The following is a 21164-nucleotide window of genomic DNA, read 5'->3' as shown; positions in this document are numbered from 1 at the left end:
CATGGAACTGCGTTCTGGGTGCATACCTCATCATTTTTAGAATGAGTTCTCCCATTGCCAATGTCTGACAAAGGAGTTCTCAATGTATTTTAAAATAATTGTTGGAACCCACTCACCATTTTTGACACTATATATATATATATATATATATTTTTAGCTCTTGGCAGAGTTGAATAACCAGAGCTAAAAATTTCAATAATATAAAGCTGTGTGCAATTTCATAATGTATGTTATTATATTGGTTCAAGTCCAGGTAATTCCAGAAAGATGCTTAGATGTGATGAAAGCAATTTTTTGTAAGACCTGAAAATGCTTAGTCATTGTCACAGGATATATTGAAGTAAATCTAACCCTACCATCTATATTATTTAATCCAGGCTAGCTACTTTCTATGTAGCAATTCCATAGTGCCAGAAGCACATTCTGTTCCATATGACAATTGGTCATCCATTGCTGTTTTGAAGCAGTTCTTAATATAACCTGTCCCATTTACAATGTTATCTGAAAATTAATTGAATAGCCTCCATCTGCTCAATCAAGAAGTTTTATAAGGATAACCTATTGGTTTTATTGCCATACAGACTATTCCCTCTTATGGTTCTTAATTGGACACTGATAACATCCTGTGAAATAGTGTCACGCATTTTCCCTATTGCTGATGTTAGACTAAGTGGTCTAGAATCTCACATCAGGTCTTGCCCTTTTTTTAAATATTGGAATATTGCTTGCCATCATCCAGTTCTCAAGTACAGCCCCTACACTTATAGTGCTCCTCAGTATTAACCCTCACTTCACCTATTTCTTCACTCATTTCCTTGATAGTTCTGGAGTATCATTGCCATATGAACACTTAATACATTCATATGAAATTACTTTGACTGCTATTTTAATGGAGGAATTAACCTGCTCAAAACAAAACGAGCAGGTTAACACCTTGAACTAGAGGACACGTAATCGGGAAATAAAAAGCTGGTATCAGTAAAAGTGACCATGAAGCTGTCGGATTGTCGTAAAAACCCAACCGGTTCACCAATGTCCTTTAGGGAAGGATACCTGCTGTCCTTACCCGGTCTGGCCTATATGTGACTCCAGTCCCACACCGTTGTGGTTGACTCTTAATGTCCTCTGAAGTGGCCTATCAAGCCATTCAGTTGTATCAAACCGCTACACTGCCGTGGTTCAAGAAAAAGGCCCACCACCACCTTCTTAGGGCAACTAGGGATGGGCAATAAATGCCTGCCTTGCCAGTGACACTCACATCCTGAGAATGAATAAAAAAAACCTTGAACTAGGGGACACAGTGATTTCATATAAATATGTTAAGTGTTCATACGTTAATATTGGCCTGCGTCATTTCTATGCGTAATATAACAATAAAACTAAAATGTTATTTTCAATTGAAAATTAAATGCTTTAATTCTACTTATCCTGCTCTATCTTTCCCTCATTCTCCATTTAAAAAAAAAATTCTCCTTGATTTTCTATCCCCTCCTCTCCTGTAATTGTCGACTTCCTTATTATGATACAGTTCCACAGTCGATATCACCCTCCAGTACTTTGTCCAACTGAACACTGTTTATGTGTGAGTCTTGTTAGCAAATACTGGCAGGCTATCCAACTATGGAGAACGTCACAACCAAGTCCAATCCTGATATCCATTCAGGCAGGGATTACTGATATCAGTAAAAGTGACCATGAACCTGAGGAGCAGGGCCATGACCCATTTTCCTTTACTAACCTGGGCTGCTGAAGACAATTCTTGATTCCAGACTATTGCTGCCCCAATCTATATCAGTTATTTCAGCACAACCTGTGGCTTAAACTGGGATCTTCCTGATCTGTGTGGGTCTGGAATGGCATCTTAAATGTTACTTTATTCTACTTAATTGATCTTAATCTATCTTTTCTAAATCTGTTCTAATTTTAAAACTTTTTAATGCCTTCTTCTGCCTCTTGATTCTTATGGTCCATCTTAGAGGTGGGAACAATTTCCAAATTGCTCTACTGGCTTTTCATTGGCTGAAAAACATTTTAATGTCCCTCTTTTCATACAATCAGAAGCTTAGCACGTAAAGATTGACATGATTGTATCTTGGAGCTTTGATACATTTTTGTTAGCCTTAGCTCAGTGTCATAAGATTGTGGGTTCAAGCTCCACGCCAGAGACTTGAGCACTTAATCGAGGTTGACAATTCAGTGTAGTACTGAGGGAGTGCTGCAATGTTGGAAGTGCTGTCTCTCAGGTGAGACATTAAACCAAAGGCCCCACCTGCTCTTTCAGGTGGATGTAAAAGATCCCAGGGGAGTTTTCTTGGTATCCTGGCCAACATTTATCCCTCACCCAACATTACTAAAACAGATTATGTGGTCATTTGTCTCATTGCTGCTTGCAGGGCCTTGCAAATTGGCTGCGCATTTCCCTACATTACAATAGTGACTGAAATTCAAGACTACTTCACTGGCTGTGAAGCACTTTGGGATACCCTAAAGTTGTGAAAGATGCTATATAAATGAGAGTTTGTTCTTTCTTTCTCTTACATATCAACACATGAGAAGGCTTGCTACAAGTGAACTCAGCACTGGCCCCCAGATCCTGACAATGCCTGGACAAATAAAATTGTCCATGGTGTTGGAAGGATTAATTTCTTTGAGTTTCTTCCCGAAGGGTTAAATTCTAGAAGGATATGTTAATAGGCTGAGAGTAAGTAAGGTGGGAGGAGGCTCGTATGGAGGATAAACACTGGGATGGATCTGTTGTGCTGAATGGCCTATTTCTGTGCTGTAAAATTCTATGTAATAAATAATAGTCCCTGAGACATCACCAACTGTTGACCTGTATCCCCATTGCCAAAGTATCTGTTCTACTACCAGAAAGAAATGCCACTATACTTTGAGTGACTGTTGGATTCACATTACAGCACACTCTTGACTTCGATACCTAGAGGAGCAGACATGGACCATTGCTATTTTAGGATAAATATTTAATTAATAGATTTCGACAATTGACTTGTGTCTGCTTTGAGCAATATAGCACTGAGTAATTCTGCTGGCTCCATATCTCCCTCCAGTCATGCATTGTGGTCAACAGTTTCACAGCTAGACCCTTATTAAACTATCCACAAGGGTCTTTGATGTAAACCATACTAAAATTCCTCAGTCTATTGCCATTATCAATCCAACTAAACAGACTGCTCCGGTACCCAGAACTTTAAACTTATTCTCCACAGGAATTTCTTATTTACAATGAAGACATTCCAGACAACACCAAACCTGACATTCCAAGGCATTTAGAGGTATCTAAGATAGCTGAAAGTAAATCAAGATTTGCCTTGCAACTGATCAGTATAGATTAAAATCAATAAAATAGTGAATTTCCTTTGAATCCGAATTGATATCACACACTGTTATTTGTTGCTCTTAGTTAAGTGGGGTTATGGACATATGATAAAGCGTAGGTTTGGCCGACTGGGGTGAGGGGTCAAACTCGAGATTTGACCAACTTGGCAGGAAGGGGAACTGGGGAATACTGACACACCTAACTGGAAGGCCGAACCAGAAAATGCACAGACTTTCAGGCGGAACCTGGAGGCTGAAGACGGGCGACAGAGATTCCTGAGAACGATATGGTGGCGGTCCTCCAAAGCCGCGTTGGCTGAATTAAAAATGATTTGGGAAGGTCAGAACCCCGCCCCCTCCCCCCCCCCCCCCACACCCCCAAACCCTCACTGGTACTGCCAATGGAAAGAGGGACAAGACTGACTGGTCCATTCAGTATATATATAAAGTATTTATTTAAAAATTCTTGGATAAAATAGGGGTCACCATGGCTTAATTTATAACGCTCTCACCTCTGGGACAGAAGGTTGTGAGTTTGAGCCTCACTTCAGGACTTGAGCACATAGCCTAGGCTGACACTCCAATGCAGTACAGAACAAGTACTGCATTGTTGGCAGTGTCATCCCTTGGATGGTATCTTAAACTAAGGTGCAGTCCACCTGTTTAGATGGGTGTTAAAGATACCACAACATAACTTGAAGAAGAGCATGGTGTTCTCCTGGTGTCTTGGTCAACATTCCTCACTTGCTGTGCACAAAGTGGCAGCAGCATTTGCCTACAAAAAAAGTTGCTGCATTTCAGAAAATAATTAATTGAATGTGAAGTGTTTTGAGACAATTCTGAGACATGATAAGTTCTGAGAGATATGATAAGGCGTATATATATAAACGCAAATTTTTCTTTCTAAATGACATTAGATGAAAAGTATAATTCATAAGATTTAAGTCAATCACTTCAAGTAAAATATTCAGCTTAATTGAGGGATATATGAAACTGTTTTTAGTTGTAAAACAAAAGCAGTTGTAATACAATACCTGATACCCATGCATGTGCTGAACAAAACTTTGGAATTAGTAAAACCCTCCACAACCCCGTGGTAGTAACAGTGGATCTGAAATGAATGATTCATTGTGGATATTAATTATTGGGTTTTACAGTATAAATAAGCTTGACATCATTAGTAAAATACAGTCTTCGTTTTTAGTGAAGAGCTGAGTGGTCTAGAGAAAATTGCAATGAACATTTTCCACCCCCATTTTCATCCTCCTTACTGGAGTACAGTTCCATGGGCTGGTTCACTCTCCAGTACCCTGCTCAACTGGCTATTCTTCATGTGTGAGCCCAGACAGTGATTGTGCGCAGGCTGTTTAAGCATGAGCTCATTACAACTGAGTTAGTCCTGTGCTTACCCGACATCTACACACACGCACACTTTTCAGCAGATGTCACTGGATAGTGATCAGGCACACTAGCTGATTTTCTCTGCAGTTACCCAGTGCACTGAAGCAAATTCTAGTGCCCCAATACTACCCAGGTTAGGATCAACTAACTCCATACACTTAAACCAGCACTTAAACCTGGTATCTGAGTAGGAATTCCAATTTAGTGTCAATTTCTGCCAAATTATAAGAGTTTTGTTTAGCGGGCTCATGCTAACCAGGACTGGCCAGTCAGTAACATTTTGTGCTCACTGACCTACCTTGGCTCCCGATTCGGCAATGCCTCAATTTTAGAATTCTCATCCTGTTTTCGGATACCTCTGCGGCCTCGTCCCTCCCTGTCTCTGTGGCCTCCTCCATCCCTACAACCCTCTGCGATCTCTGCGCTTTTCCAATTCTGGCCTCTTGTGCATCCCTGATTTTAATTATTCCACCATTGGTGGCTGTGCCTTCAGTTGCCTAGGCTCTAAGCTCTGGAAATCCCTCCAAAACCCCTCTGCCTCAATACCTCGCTCTCCTCCTTTAAGACGCTCCTTAAAGCCTACCTCTTCGACCCAATTATTTTGGTCACCTGTCCTAATATCTCCTTATGTTACTCGGTGTCAAGTTTGGTTTGATAGCGCTCCTGTGAAGCGCCTTGGGGCATTTTACCATGTTAAAAGCGCTATATAAATGCAAGTTGTTGTTGTTGTAGAACCCTTACAGCTAACAGAGCTTCTGAAATGTTAGCTTCTCTGTTCTCTCCACAGATGCTGATTGACCTGCCGAGTGTACCCAGCATTTTCAATTTTTGTTTCAGATTTGGAGTCTCTACAGTTTCTTGCTTTTTTTTAAGAGAAACTTCATCCTGGCAATCAGTCACGGATTTGAATTTTACATAGAAACATAGAAACATAGAAAATAGGAGCAAGAGTAGGCCATTCGGCCCTTCGGGCCTGCTCTGCCATTCAAAATGATCATGGCTGATCATCTAACTCATTACCCTGTTCCCGCTTTTTCCCCAAATCCCTTGAACCCTTTAGCATTAAGAAATATATCTATCTCCTTCTTGAATACATCTAATGACTTGGCCTCCACTGCCTTCTGTGGTAGAGAATTCCACAGATTCACCACGCTCTGAGTGAAGAAATTTCTCCTCATCTCGGTTCTAAATGGCATACCCCGTATCCTGAGACTGTGACCCCTGGTTCTGGACTCCCCAGCCATCAGGAACATCCTCCCTGCATCTAGTCTGTTTAGTCCTGTTAGAATTTTATATGTTTCGATGAGATCACCTCGCATTCTTCTAAACTCGAGTGAATATAGGCCTAGTCGACCCAATCTCTCCTCATACGTCAGTCCTGCCATCCCAGGAATCAGTCTGGTAAACCTTCATTGCACTCCCTCCATGGCAAGGACATCCTTCCTCAGATAAGGAGACCAAAACTGCACATAATACTCCAGATGTGGTCTCACCAAGGCCCAGTGTAACTGCAGTAAGACATCCCTGCTCCTGTACTCAAATCCTCTTGCAATGAAGGCCAACATACCATTCGCTTTCCTAACTGCTTGCTGCACCCGAATGCTCGCTTTCAGCGACTGGTGTACAAGGACACCCAGGTCTCGTTGCACCTCCCTTTTTCCCAATCTATCACCATTCAGATAATAATCTGTCTTTCTGTTTTTATAACCAAAGTGGATAACCTCACATTTATCCATGTTATACTGCATCTGCCATGTTCTTGCCCACTCACCCAACTTGTCTAAATCACATTGGAGCCTCTTTGCATCCTCCTCACAGATCACATTCCACCCCAGCTTTGTGTCGTCTGCAAACTTGGAAATGTTACATTTAGTTCCCTCATCCAAATCATTGATATATATTGTGAATAGCTGGGGCCCAAGCACTGATCCCTGTGGTACCCCACTAGCCACTGCCTGCCACCCGGAAAAAGACCCATTTATTCCTACTCTCTGTTTCCTGTCTGTCAACCAATTCTCAATCCATGCCAGTATATTCCCCCCAATCCCATGTGCTTTAATTTTGCACACTAACCTCTTGTGTGGAACCTTATCAAAAGCCTTCTGAAAATCCAAGTACACCACATCCACTGGTTCTACCCTATCTATTTTACTAGTTACATCCTCAAAAAACTCCAGTAGATTTGTTAAGCATGATTTTCCTTTCATAAACCCATGCTGACTTTGTCCAATCCCATTAATGCCTTCCAAGGGTTCTGTTATCACATATTTTATAATAGACTCTAGCATTTTCCCCACCACTGATGTTAGGCTAACTGGTCTATAATTCCTGTTTTTTCTCTCCCTCTTTTTTTAAATAGTGGGGTTACATTTGCCACCCTCCAATCTGTAGGAACTGTTCCAGAGTCTATAGAATTTTGGAAGATGATCAGCAATGCATCCATTATTTCCAGGGCCACTTCCTTTAGTACTCTGGTATGTAGATTATCAGGCCCTGGGAATTTGTCAGCTTTAGCCCCATTAATTTCCCTAGCACTATTTTTTTACTAATACTGGTTTCCTTCAGTTCCTCCCTCTCACTAGTCCTTTGGTCCCCTAACATTTCTGGGAGGTTATTTGTGTCCTCCTTTGTGAAGACAGAACCAATTTTATTCTAAGCAGTAACCCAGGCCAGAAAATCAACAAGTTGAAAAAGTCCAAACTTTTAATTTGGCCACAATGAATACAATCTTTCTGAAAGACTGCATATGTCGAATGAGCACAATGAACTTACTTGCTGTACAGTCATACAGCCTGCTAATAAATGCACGGACAACTCTATACAAAAAACTCTGGGAGCTCAGATAAAACTCACTGTCTCATTCCTGTTGCCATGTGCTGAGGATAGGAGGCTAAAAGACCCACTGCCATGAACTTACTTACCCGAATCTTGGGTTGAGCTGCCTTCATTCTGCCTTTTTTGTCATATGTATATTGTACAAAATCCTTAGCAAGTAGCTTCCTGTAAAATAAAATTTATAAAGCAATGATAATTAGCACCTTAGTACCTCGACTGATGACTTACTGGGTAAATGGTGTGCTGAGACAGAAAGAACTTCCATTTATATAGTGCCCTTTATGTTATCAGGATGTCCCAAAGCACTTCAAAACCATCAAATTACTTTTGAAATGCAGTTGCTGTTGTGGTGTTGCATACAGCAAGGTTGAACAAGCAGCAATGAGATAAATAACCACAAATAAAATGGAAATTATTGCAAATACTGCAATTCTGAAACAAAAACAGAAAATTGTGGAGGATGCATGCCCAAATTCCCAATATACGCTCTTGTCTCTGAGCCTCCATTCATAGCCCAAATGGCTGTGGGATATTAATAGTGATGGGATTAATGCTGTTCCCTCTCCTTCACTACAGCAATTGTGGGCAAGGGGATGTGAAGCAGTAGAAGCCTTTGAGCCAGACCGTGTGCCACGGGACTAGAATTATCAAGTTCCTTTTAGACTTTAAAAACACAGAAGCACATACTTTAATCTGCATTCTGCAGTGTCTCAATCATGAGGAGGAGATAACAAATTGTCCTCAGGGCACAACCAAAGCTATTTTTGTTTTATTATAAGGAAGCCCATTTGCTTAATACTTCACTCCTCCCTACAGTACTGATGCTGTTTTAGAAGTATATGGAGGTAGTTTTATGAAATTACACTCACCCGAAGATTTTCTGTCCATTAAGATTAAATGAACGGAAATCATGGGGTTTAACATGCAAATACCCAAAATGCACTCCCAGCGGGCAAGGCTCCACCATGAGAATGTGGTCTCATAAAATTACCTTTTATGTTTTTGAGAAATTATATTTTAAAACAGTTACTTTTATCTCACTCCAATGAATTAATCGTAGAGTGACTAAAGTATTTCTGCTGTGTTATACAGCTGAATGTCTGAGCAGTGTGGAACAAATACTGCCCATAACAGTGACATTTGTTTCATCACAATTTCCTGTCCTTCTTTTCTTATGGCAATGACTCCTCCTACCACACAATGACTGGACGTTTTAAGATGCTAAGGGGCATTTGATCATTCTAGTCCTGCAATAAACAAAATGGCTCAAAAGCCTCTACTGCTCCACATCTCCTTGCTCTATCTTGCTGTAATGAAGGAGCGGGAACAGCTTTGAATCCCAGCACATGGACAATGGCAGCCCTCCAGCGCTAGGCTATTCAGTGCTGCACGGCCAGAGTTGCCATCCTTTAGAGAAGGCATTAGACTGAGTCCCCATCTATCTGTTCCATTGATAAAGCTGGATATTAAAGATCCCATGACACTGTTTCGCAGAAGAGCAGCAAGTTCTCCAAGTGTTCTGACCAACATTCCTCCTTCAACCAACACCACCAAAACAGGTTAACTGGTCGTCTCAGTGCTGTGTGCAAAAAGGTTGGCTTACATAATAATAGTGGCTGTGCTTCAAAGTATATGAAGCGCTTGGGGGGATTTCTGTGAGACGTGATGAACCACTGTATAAATGCAAGTCCGTCTTTCTTTATCTCACCAAATGGCCATTCTTCATATTTGAGCCCAATTCGTGATGGTTGTCAGATTACTGAAGCATCAGAGCCAAGCCTGATATTCACACATCTACATTTTCCAGCAGGAGTCACTGGATAGTGATAAAAAGTGACTTTTTCCCCCTTCTTTGACCGTAGGGAGTCTAGTTCTAATGCCACCCACCACTGCCACCCTGACTGAAATCAGCTAACTTAGCATAGACCAGAGATGGAAACAGGGAACCTCCTGGCCTGTATGACTCAGTACCAAACAACATGGTGAATCATCATGGTGGGAGATACAATTTCATTATCTAACATTTTAGAATGATTTAAATTCTAGATTTATATAGACCCACAAAAGGAATAACATATTTAAACACAATAAAATGATTAACAAATTATTACCAGTACTTACTTGTTCCTTTCCAGTTTTAGCATATACACTTCACCTTCCAAATCAATTGAATAAGACACTTGATCCATCCATTTTTCCTACAGTAATAACAATAAAAATAAATTTCAGTTTTTAAACAGGTTACAAAAGGCTCATTCTGTGTTGTCTGATTTATTAGCTTTGTATCATTTTAATAGAAACAACTTGGATTTCTATAGCACATTTAACATAGAAATAAGTCCGAAGACACTTCGCATAGAACATCAAACCTCTGTGGGAATTTCATAGTGATGACAAATGGCTTGTTAGAAAAGATGGGCTTTAAGTAAGCTTTTAATGACAAAGAGAAGGGGATCGAAGGGCAAAGAGAACTGTTACCAAAATGAGAATTGGAAGCAATCTATTGGCTTGGATAAGGAATTAGTTAGGAGGTAGGAGACAGAGAGTAGGGATAATGGGTATGTACTCCAATTAGCAGGATGTGGTGTCCCCCAGGGATCTGTATTGGGGCTGCAGCTTTTCACTATATTTATAAATGACTTGAATGAAGGAATAGAGAGCCGTATATCTAAGTTTGCTGATGACACTAAGTTAGAAGGCACAGTACATAATGTAGATGGGAACAGAAAGTTGCAAAGGAGCATTGATAGATTAAGTGAGGGGGCAAAACTGTGGCAGATGGAACTCAATGTGGGAAAGTGTGAGGTCATCCATTTTGGACCTAAGAAAGATAGATCGGAGCATTTTCCAAATGGCGAGAAGCTAGGAACTGTGGATGAGCAGAGAGATTTAGGGGTCTATGTTAAGAAATCACCTAAAAGCTAATGGACAGGTACAAAAAATTAATTAAAAAGGCTAACGGAATGTTGGCCTTTATCTCAAGGGGCCTGGAATAAAAGGACTGGAAGTTATGTTACAGCTGTACAAAGCTCTGGTTAGACCCCATCTGCAGTACTGCATTCAGTTCTGGGCACCGCACGTCAGGAAGGATACATTTGCCTTGGAGTGGGTGCAGAACAGATTCACCAGAATGATACTAAGGCTAAAAGGGTTATATTATGAAGACAGGTTGCATAGACTAGGCTTGTTTTCCCTTGAATATAGAAGATTATGGGGTGATCCAATTGAGGTGTTTAAAATGATTAAAGGATTTGATAGGGTAGAGAGAAACTATTTCCTCTGGTGGGAGAGTCCAGAACAAGGGGGCATAACCTTAAAATTAGAGCTAGGCTGTTCAGTGGTGATGTCAGAAAGCACTTCTTCACACAAAGGGTAGTGGAAATCTGGATTGCTCTCCCCCAAGAAGCAGATGAGGCTAGATCAATTGAAAATTTCAAAACTGAGATTGATAGATTTTTATTAGGAAAGGGTATTAAAGGTTACCAGAACGAAGGCGGGTAGATGGAGTTAATATACATATTAGCATAATCTAATTGAATGGCGAAACAGGCTCGATGGGCTGAATGGCCTACTCCTGTTCCTATGTTCCTATCTTCCTATAGAGGTGGAAGTGTTTGGGGAAGGAACTCCAGGGAGTATGCCCGAGGAAGCTGAAGGCCAATAGTGGAACAGAGGGAGAGGGCTATGCATAGAAGGTACACTGGAGAAGATATGAGACTGGAGGAAGCTGCAGAAGTAAGGTGGGGAAATCATTGTCCTCATCTACAAAGGATTTGTAGATGAGGACAATGATTTTAAATTTAATGCGTTGGGATGTAGGGAGCCAAGTAGGTCAGCGAGGACAGGGATGATGGACGAGCAGGTATTGTTATGAAATAGGATATGGATAGTACAGTTTAGATAAGTTGCAGTTTATGGAAGGTAGAGGATGGAAGGCCAATAAGGAGGACATTGAAAAAATCAAGCTTGCAGTGACAAAAGCATGGTTAAGGGTCTCAGTGGTGGTGGGGTTGAAGTACAGGGAGAGGTAAGCGATGTTGTGAAGATGGAGGTAAGTGATTCTATGCTGGAAAATGGACGGCTGTGAATTAAATATATCTCCCACCCCATGAGCGAAGGCCTTGGGCGATTGATTTGTATAAATTAATATTGCTGGTCCACTATTCTCTTTTGTGTGGAATTCCCCACTGTAGTATTTACATACATCACATGACAAGAGGAAAAGCATGAGCACAAAAGTTGCCTTTGTGAAGAAAACATCGCCAGTGAGACAACATCACCTGACAGAAAGAGAAACTGTAAGACATCGAGGGTGAAATTAATCTTCCACGGTGTACCAACCAGGCGGTAGGAGGTCTTCAATGGAAAGGAAAACCGGGCTCAGTGTATTACAGGCGGTCGATCCCCTACCACTTGGCTTGCACCCCGCCAAAGTTGAATTTTCACCCCACTGTTTTGCAATGAGTCACTAGGCAACACACCACATTTACCACATTAGGCAAATGATCATTACACAGTAGCATTCTAATTTAGGAAGAAACTGCCTAGAAACTCACACTTCATCACAATTTTATTTCAAGGCATAGTGTTTTTCACACTAGTTATTCAATATTATTGGAACTCCATTACAATGTTTAAGCTCTCACTGGTGTACAACTTTTCACGTCAGTATTAATTCAAAATATACCACACTTCTTACATCAATGCTGCATACTACACATTAGTTACCACTCTACAGAATCAATAGACTCGGTGATTAGAGAACATCTCTGTTATGAAAATATGAAATACAACTGTTGATGATATTCCTGTGGCACTGACATAATTCTTTTAACACTTTATTGTACCATATATATAATGGTACAGAATAACAATGATAATGAGGATTACTTATATGAATTGCAAAAATCCAAAATGAGTTAATCTGATAGGTTTTACAACATTTCTAGTGGAGCCAGCACATACCTGGCCAGCATGTCGTTTCTCTCGTTCCCTTACAAGTTTAGGAATGGTGATTTCATAGGCAGAAAGCTTAGATGTCTGGTGGGAAGATGCATCTAATCAAATAAAACAAAAAAAAAAAATCAAGTTTTGAATTATGATTTGAGCAACTATCAAATTGCAGTCACTGTCATGTCAAACCATCCAAAAGTCAATCACTAGTTAATAAATGTTCCTGCATTTTAAAATGAAACTTTATAGTCAATGAAAAGTAATTTAATCCTTTCAGTGGATATAACACACTCTAACCCATGTGTCATGCTATAAAGCTAACAAAGGGACCTTAGAAAGCATGTCCACAGATCCCTGAAGGTAGCAGAACAGGTAGATAAGGTGGTTAAAAAGGCATACAGGATACTTTCCTTTATTAGCCGAGTCATAGAATATAAGAGCAGGGAGGTTATGCTAGAACTGTATAAAACATTGGTTAGGCCACAGCTTGAGTACTGCGTACAGTTCTGGTCACCACATTACAAGAAAGATATGATTGCACTAGAGAGGAGATTTACAAGGATGTTGCCAGGGCTGGAGAATTTTAGCTATGAGAAAAGATTGGATAGGCTGGGGTTGTTTTCTTTGGAACAAAGGAGGCTGAGGGGAGATTTAATTGAGGTATATAAAATTCTGAGGGGACTAGACAGAGGACCTATTTCACTTAGCAGAGAGGTCAGTGACCAGGGGGCATAGATTCAAAGTAATTGGTAGAAGGATTAGAGGGGAGCTGAGGAGAAATCTTTTCACCCAGAGGGTATTGGGGGTCTGGAATTCACTGCCTGAAAGGGTGCTAGACGCAGAAACCTTCAACTCATTTAAAAAGTACTCAGATGTGCACTTGAAGTGCTATAACCTAAGTGCTGGAAAGTGGAATTAAGCTGGATAGCTCTTTTTAGGCTGGCACGGACATGATGGGCCGAATGGCCTCCTTCTGTGCCGTAACTTTCTATCATTCTATTCTATGAAAACAGTAACACATTGAGGGATTAATATTTTGTCAGTTTATCAACACTGTCCCAGAATCAAGACATATTTCAAAACATACTGGTGAGCAAAATTACAGCTTTCACAATTGATTTGGAAGATTTAATTATAAGTCATGCTAAAGAAATAAAGAACTTGCATTTATATAGCGCCTTTCACAACCTCAGGATGTCCCAAAGTGCTTTACAGCCAATTAAGTACTTTTCAAGTGTAGTCACTGTTGCAATGTAGGAAGCTTGGCAGACAATTTGCATACAGCAAGGTCCCACAAACAGCAATGAGATAGTCCGGATAATCTATTTTAGTAATGTTGGTTGAGGGATAAATATTGGCCTGGGCACTGGGAAGAACTCCCCTGCCCTTCTTTGAAATAGTGCCATGAGATCTTTTATGTCCACCTGAGAGGACATATGGGGCCTCAGTTTAATGTCTCATCCAAAAGACGGCACCACCGACAGTGTTCCCTCACTAATGCACTGAAGTGTCAGCCTAGATTTTGTGCTCAAGTCTCATGCTGCACAAAATGATTTGGTCAGCAGTGATATCTGGATTTATTTCACTGCATTTTACTGTAAAATATCATACTCTATTAGAACAGTAATAATGATAACCAACACAGCTTCGGAAAGGAAAGACCTTGTCCATCCAACCTCTTCAACTTTTGTGAAGAAATGACATTCTAAGTAGACTGTAGAAAGTTTTAAGTGAACTTCCAAAATTTCTTTCATAAAGTTTGGTATGAAGACTTTGCTTAACCTTACCAACAACAACAACTTGCATTTAACGTGGTAAAACATCGCAAGATGCTTCGCAGGAGCGTTATCAGACAAAATTTGACACCGAGCCACATAAGAAGATATCAGGACAGGTGACCAAAAACTTGGTCAAAGGGGTATGTTTTAAAGAAGTCTTAAAGGAGGAGATAGAAGTGGAAAGGAGGAGAGTTTTAAGTAGGGAATTTCAGAGCTTAAGGCCTAGACAGCTGAAGTCATGGCCACCAATTTTGGGGCAAAGGAAATCGGGGATGCATAAGAGGCTAGAATTGGAGGATCGCAGAGTTCTTGGAGGGTTGTAGAGCTGGAGGAGATTACAGAGAAAGGGAGGGGCAAGGCCATGGAGTGATGTGAACACAAGGATGAGAATTTTAAATTTGAGGCATTGCTGGACCGGGAGCCAATGTAGGCCGGTGAACACAGGGGTGATGGGTGAACAGGACTTGGTGCGAGTTAGGATACAGGCAGGAGTCTCGGATGAGCTCAGGTTTCTGGAGGGTGGAAGATGCGAGGCTGGCCAGGAGAGCATTGGAATGTTCGAGTCTGGAGGTAACAAAAGCATGGATGAAGGTTTCAGCGGCAGATGGGCTGAGGGGTGGAGATGAGCGATATTACGGAAGTGGATGTAGGCAGTCTTGGTGATGGAGAGGATTATGGGGTTAGAAGCTCAACTCAGGGGCAGACAATGGATTTGGTCTTCCCAATATATAACTGGAGGAAATTTCTGCTCATCCAGTACTGGATGTCGGACATGCAGCATGACAAATCAAAGGTAGTGGAGGGGCCAAGAGAGTTGGTGATGAGGCAGAGCTGGGTGTTATAAGCTTACATGTAGAATCTGACAATAAAGCAATGGAATTCAAGAATTGGCTGAAGTGTACAAAGCAACAGAAACATTTTAGGATTGTGGTATTGAGGTGCTTGTGGAATGGCCCCATGTATCGATAGTGGAACCTATACTGTTTCTGATTTACAGTGAAGTCTTTGATCTAGACTCTGAATGTAAACTGGTCGATTTTGCAGTTAATATGAATCTAGGGAAAGGAGTTGAATTTAAAGTGGCAGTCAAGAACCAAGAAAATTAATCAGGTAAAATTGTAAATAAGTGGAGCAATGGCAGATAAAATTTAATACTGATGTGTAAAGTAGTATACTGTACCGAGAAAGGAAAATGGATAACATACATACTCCATGAAAGGTGCTGAATTAGCTAAAGGTGGAAGTGAAAGAAATTGAAAGAAATCTAGAAGTATTCAGGCAAAAATGTAATTGAACAACACGCGGCCTTTAAAGAGGAGATGGATCGGGTACAGTCGAGGTACATTCCCACGAGGGGGGATGGTAGGGCAGCCAAAGCCAGAGCTCCCTGGATGACGAAAGAGATGAAGAGTAAGATCAAACAGAGAAAGGGGGCATATGACAGATGTCAGGTTGAATATGGGAAGTGAAAAAGGAAATAAGAGGGGCAAAGAGAGAGTATGAGAATAGACTGGCAACTAACATAAAAGGAAATCCAAAAGTTCTTCTACAGGCATATAAATAGTAAATGGCTAGTAAGAGGAGGGGGGGGGGAGCCCGATTAACAACCAAAAAGGAGACCTATGCATGGAGGCAGAGGGCATGGCTGAGGTACTAAATGAGTACTTTGCATCTATCTTTTCCAAGGAAGAATATGCTGCCCAAGTCACAGTAAAAGAGGAGGTAGTTGAGATACTAGCTGGGCTAAAAATTGACGAAGAGCAGGTACTAGAAAGGCTGGCTATGCTTAATGTAGATAAGTCACCAGATCCGGATGGGATGCATCCTAGGTTGTTGAGGGAAGTAAGGGTGGAAATTGCGGAGGTACTGGCCATAATCTTCCAATCACCCTTAGATAAGGGGGCGGTGCCAGAGAACTGGAGAATTGCAAGTGTTACACCCTTGTGCAAAAAAGGGTGTAAGGATAAACCCAGCAACTACAGGTCAGTCAGTTTAACCTTGGTGGTGTGGAAACGTTTAGAAATGATAATCCGGGACAAAATTAACAATCATTTCGACAAGTGTGGATTGATTAGGGAAAGCCAGCACAGATTTGTTAAAGGCAAATTGTGTTTATCTAACTTGATTGAGTTTTTTGATGAGGTAGCAGAGATGGTTGATGAGGGCAATGCGGTTGATGTGATGTATATGGACTTTCAAAAGGTGTTTGATAAAGTGCCACATAATAGGCTTGTCAGCAAAGTTGAAGCCCATGGAATAAAAGGGGCATTGCAGCATGGATACGAAATTGGCTAAATGACAGGAAACAGAGTGTAGTGAGTGTGGTGAGCGGTTGTTTTTTGGACTGAAGGAAGGTATACAGTGGTGTTCCCCAGGGATTGGTACTAGGACCGCTGCTTTTTTTATATATATTAATGACTTGGACTTGAGTATACAGGGCACAATTTCAAAATTTGCAGATAACACAAAACTTGTAAGTGTAATGAACAGTGAGGAGGATAGTGATAGACTTCAAGAGGACATAGACAGGCTGGTGGAACGGGTGGACAAGTGGCAGATGAAATTTAATGCAGAGAAGTGTAAAGTGATACATTTTGGTAGGAAGAACGAGGAGAGGCAATATAAACTAAAGGGTACAATTCTAAAGAGGGTGCAGGAACAGAGAGATCTAGGGGTATATGTGACAAATGGTTGAAGGTGGCACGGCAGGTTGAGAAAGCAGTTAAAAAAGCATACGGGATCCTGGATTTTATAAACAGGGGCATAGAGTACAAAAGCAAGGAAGTCATGATAAACCTTTATAAAACACTGGTTCAACCACAACTGGAGTATTGTGTCCAGTTCCGGGCACCGCACTTTAGGAAGGGTGTGAAGGCCTTAGAGAGGGTACAGAAAAGATTTACTAGAATGGTTCCAGGGATGAGGGACTTCAGTTACGTGGACTGACTGAAAAAGCTGGGGTTGTTCTCCTTTGAGCAGAGAAGGTTGAGAGGAGATTAGATAGAGGTGTTCAAAATCATGTGGGGTCTAGACAGAGTAGATAGAGATAAATTGTTCCCATTGGCGGAAGGGTCAAGAACCAGAGGACACAGATTTAACGTGATTGGTAAGAGAACCAGAGGTGACATGGGGAAAAACTTTTTTTTACACAGTGAGTGGTTATGATCTGCCTGAGGGTGTGGTGAAGGCAGATTCAATCATGGCTTTCAAAAGGGAATTGGATAAGTAATAAAAGGGAAAAAAAATTGCAGGGCTACAGGGAAAGAGTGGGACTAGCTGGATTACACTTGCAGAGAGCAGGTATGGGCTCGTCGGGCAGAATGGCCTCCTTCAGTGCTGTAACCATTCTATGATTCTATTCATAGGCTTTGTGCTTAACCAAGTCTAGGATTACTTCTAGATACGAGCAGGTAGCAAATAAAATATTGAACTATAGAACTAAAATAGTAGATTACAAGTCAGAGGATATCATACTGCAAACTATACAATAATCTGGTCAGACTGCACCTTGAGTACTGTGTATATTTTGATTACTGAGAGACAAAGGCGGCATTCTGAGGACACCTTATCCCTAGCATCAGGAACTGAATTAAGAGAGAAGACTGAAAAACATGGGCTATCCAACCTCAACAGAGGACTAGGTGGCGATCTGACAGGTGTATTCAAAATAGTAAACGGCAGTGTTTAAAATTGAAGTTTTAAAGAGGTAGTCACCCTCTAACCATGTGTAGCGTTGATCCAGGCTACAGGAATTTTTACCTCATTCAATCATCACATTTTGCCTATTTGCCTGTCTTTCTTAAGAATATATCTGAACAACAAGGAAACGATGCAAGATATTTTGAGCAGTTCCACGCCCAGAGCCTGTCACGGTTGCAGGAACGGAAGAGGAACGCTGGCTTTCTGTGTGTCCTTCTGACTCGGAGAAAATAACGAAAGAACAGCACGAACGAAATGTAATAAAACTATAGTTTGTACTTTTACATTAAGAATATTAAAAAATATACTTTGCGACATGCCCAGCTTTCCAACCCAAACAATCAACGTCCCTTCCATCAACAAAGGTTGGTTTATAAAGAAGACTATAATAGTTTTTGAGATGGTTGATCCCGGTGACGGTCTCGACCAGGTACAAGGAAATGTAGTCGGAATGAGATTTACCTGCCCCGCTGTGGATACAGAACCCCAGGACAACCAGGAAAAGCTCCACAAGCAGCAACATCAGGTTTGTTGGGCAGGCGTTGAGTACTCACTGTCCAACCTTGTCCACCATGGACTTGATACAGGACTCAGTCTTCACCTTTAGCATTCGCAGTTCCTTAGGGGTTTACTTTGGTCAGTTTTACTTTGCATTCCAGAGCAGAGAACGTCTAAGCAGACCAGAAAAACTAGTTTGATCAGTGACGACAATTGTAGGACTAAACCAACCAGGTGACAAGGTGCCGTCAGATCCGGGTTGGTATGTAGCTTCCTAAACCTTAGTTGAATAAAAATGGAATACTCGAACATCCTTTGGCCATCGATGAATCCTGTGGAGGAATTTATCTCATTGAATAAGGTCTATGGATCTCAACAATATGCGAATGTTCCTACTAACAGCAGATAGTCTTCCTCAGAATATTGCACTTGTCTTCATTTTCTTATGGTGCATGTACACTGCAGCTATCATTTTGAGACCAATAGTTGTTGTATGAGCTCCAATCAAATTGTACCCAGTTTATACCACCTGGCTCTTACTGGAATTTTCCTGCCCAGCAGAGGCTCTGAAATTTCTCTGCCAGAACCCCAGGGAAACGGCATGAGATTTTCATCAGGCCAAAAATTGCTGGGAAAATAATGCGAGTTCATGGCACATGCGTTATTAGTATGTAAAAAAAGCAATTTTTGGCGAGGGAGAGATACGCTATGAGTTGTGAATTGCCACAAATTGCTGGATGATTTGTGTCTCTCCACTGTTAGCCTCGCAAAAACGGGAGCTCGCCGTCAACCTCCCCATGAGTGTCAAGAAATTGCTGGATCTGCGCCTTAAATACCAAATGAATCTCACCTCAGATATTTGGGCTGCTATTTCACAGTGTAAGAGCCCAGTTAATGGAGTGTAAAATGGTCCTGAGATGAAACTCAACCTTGGAGGCCCAGAAAGTGAACAACTGAAACTGTGGAGTCTCACTCCCGCAGGTAGAAAATTGTTCCTGGAGGTTTTTAAAATTTTACATTTTTAATTTTTTTTCTTACTTTACCATTCTGTTGCTTTCTTTTCTCTCTTTTAATCTATTCTTTCCCTCTATTTGTCTTTCAGAATCTAATTTGACTCTAATTCACCTAATTTCCTTCTCCGTCATTCATAAGAAACATAACAACAATAGGAGTAGGCTATACAGCCCCTCGAGCCTGCTCTGCCATTCATTAAGATCATGGCAGATCTTCGACCTCAAATCCACTTTTTCACCCGAACCCCATATCCCTTGATTCCCTGAGCACCCAAAAATCTATCGATCTCAGTCTTAAATATATTCTTACAACACCAGGTTATAGTCCAACAGTTTTATTCGAATAAAATATTTTCAAATAAAACTGTTGGACTATAACCTGGTGTTGTAAGATTCCTTACATTTGTACACCCCAGTCCATCACCGGCATCTCCACATCTTGAATATATTCAACAACTGAGCATCCACTACCCTTTGGGGTAGAGAATTCCAAATATCCACGACCCTCTGGGTGAAGACACTCCTCCTCATCTCAGTCCTAAATGTTCAACCTGTCATCCTGAGATGATATCTCCTAGTTCTACACTGTCCAGCCAGGGTAAACACCCTCTCAGCATCTATCCTGTCAAGCCCTCTTAGAATCTTATATGTTTCAATGAGATCACCTCTCATTCTTCTAAACTCCAGAGAGTATAGGCCCATTTTACTCAATCTCTCCTCATAGGACAACCCTCTCATCCCAGGAAACAATCTAGTTCACTCTGTTTCTTTCTCTATCCTTAAATTTAATTGGTTAAGGAGATAGACCATTGGACCCGACGTTCAGGAGGTCTCAGATGCCCTGTTGATGTCGCTGTGCCGTTATCAATTTGTGCTTCCAGCAATCTGTGGTGCAAAAATAACATGACCTGAAAGGTGTGGGAAAAATCCAATTCATGGTGCTCGCTGCAAGATGTGCTGCTCCACCAATTTCTGGGCCACTGTTTCTATGGAGGTTCTGCCGATCTCCTGCTGGAGTTACGATGAGAGACTGAGAGAACCACCATGGAATTTCTGGACCTAAATGTTCGGAGGGATCGCTTGCTCTCTATAAACATTCAAATTAAACCTGTATGAGATTAAAAGGTGCTCAGGAAGTCCAAAGGACCCCTTCAGCATTTTTCAATCAATTTGATACTGTACTTCAGTTACACTTTATTATGGTGTCAAAGCCTAATGGTGTGAGACAGCTTTCTTGACAGTCTTTCTTGCTGGAGTCCGGTCACAGTTATACTGAAACTGGTGTCGATCGCCTGAGGGGGTCGGAGAGGAATTTTCCAGATTTTTTCCCTTATCGGCCCTGGTTTTTTTTCCCCTGTTTTTTGCTTCTCCCAGGAGATTACATGACTGCGGGGGAGTAGGAAATGTCTAGTCATGATACTCCAGTGCAGAGCAGGCTTGATGGAGCAGCTGATTTTTTCCTGCCTGTCATTTTGGTATGTTATTCATTCATTTGCTCTTTGTGGGATTTTGCTGTGCACAAATTGGCTGCTGCTATTGCCTACATGACAGCAGTGATTGCACTTCGAAAGTAATCCATTGGTTGTGAAGTGTTTTGGGATATGATAAGGCACTATGTAACATAATTTTTTTCTTACTACTTATACCTTTG

At 41.2% G+C, this 21164-nt stretch overlaps 1 protein-coding gene across 1 annotated transcript in view; it reads right to left on the bottom strand.

Moving 5' to 3' along the window:
• Positions 1-18630, bottom strand: part of adam9b (ADAM metallopeptidase domain 9b) — a 54088-nt gene extending 35458 nt beyond the window's left edge. Inside the window, exons 1-5 of the mRNA XM_068002303.1 lie at positions 18465-18630; positions 12538-12629; positions 9694-9770; positions 7659-7737; positions 4371-4447 (exon numbers count right to left, since the gene is read on the bottom strand). Coding sequence (XP_067858404.1) covers positions 4371-4447; positions 7659-7737; positions 9694-9770; positions 12538-12629; positions 18465-18525 — 386 coding nt within the window. The 5' untranslated portion in view covers positions 18526-18630. The remainder of the gene's footprint in view (positions 1-4370; positions 4448-7658; positions 7738-9693; positions 9771-12537; positions 12630-18464) is intronic.
• Between the last annotated feature and the right edge of the window lie 2534 nt (positions 18631-21164).

The sequence above is a fragment of the Heptranchias perlo genome, chromosome 21 (assembly GCF_035084215.1).
Source record: "Heptranchias perlo isolate sHepPer1 chromosome 21, sHepPer1.hap1, whole genome shotgun sequence".
Lineage (NCBI taxonomy): Eukaryota > Metazoa > Chordata > Chondrichthyes > Hexanchiformes > Hexanchidae > Heptranchias > Heptranchias perlo.
The sequence above is the reverse complement of the archived record's forward strand: the minus strand, read 5'-3'. Positions and strand labels throughout refer to the sequence as shown.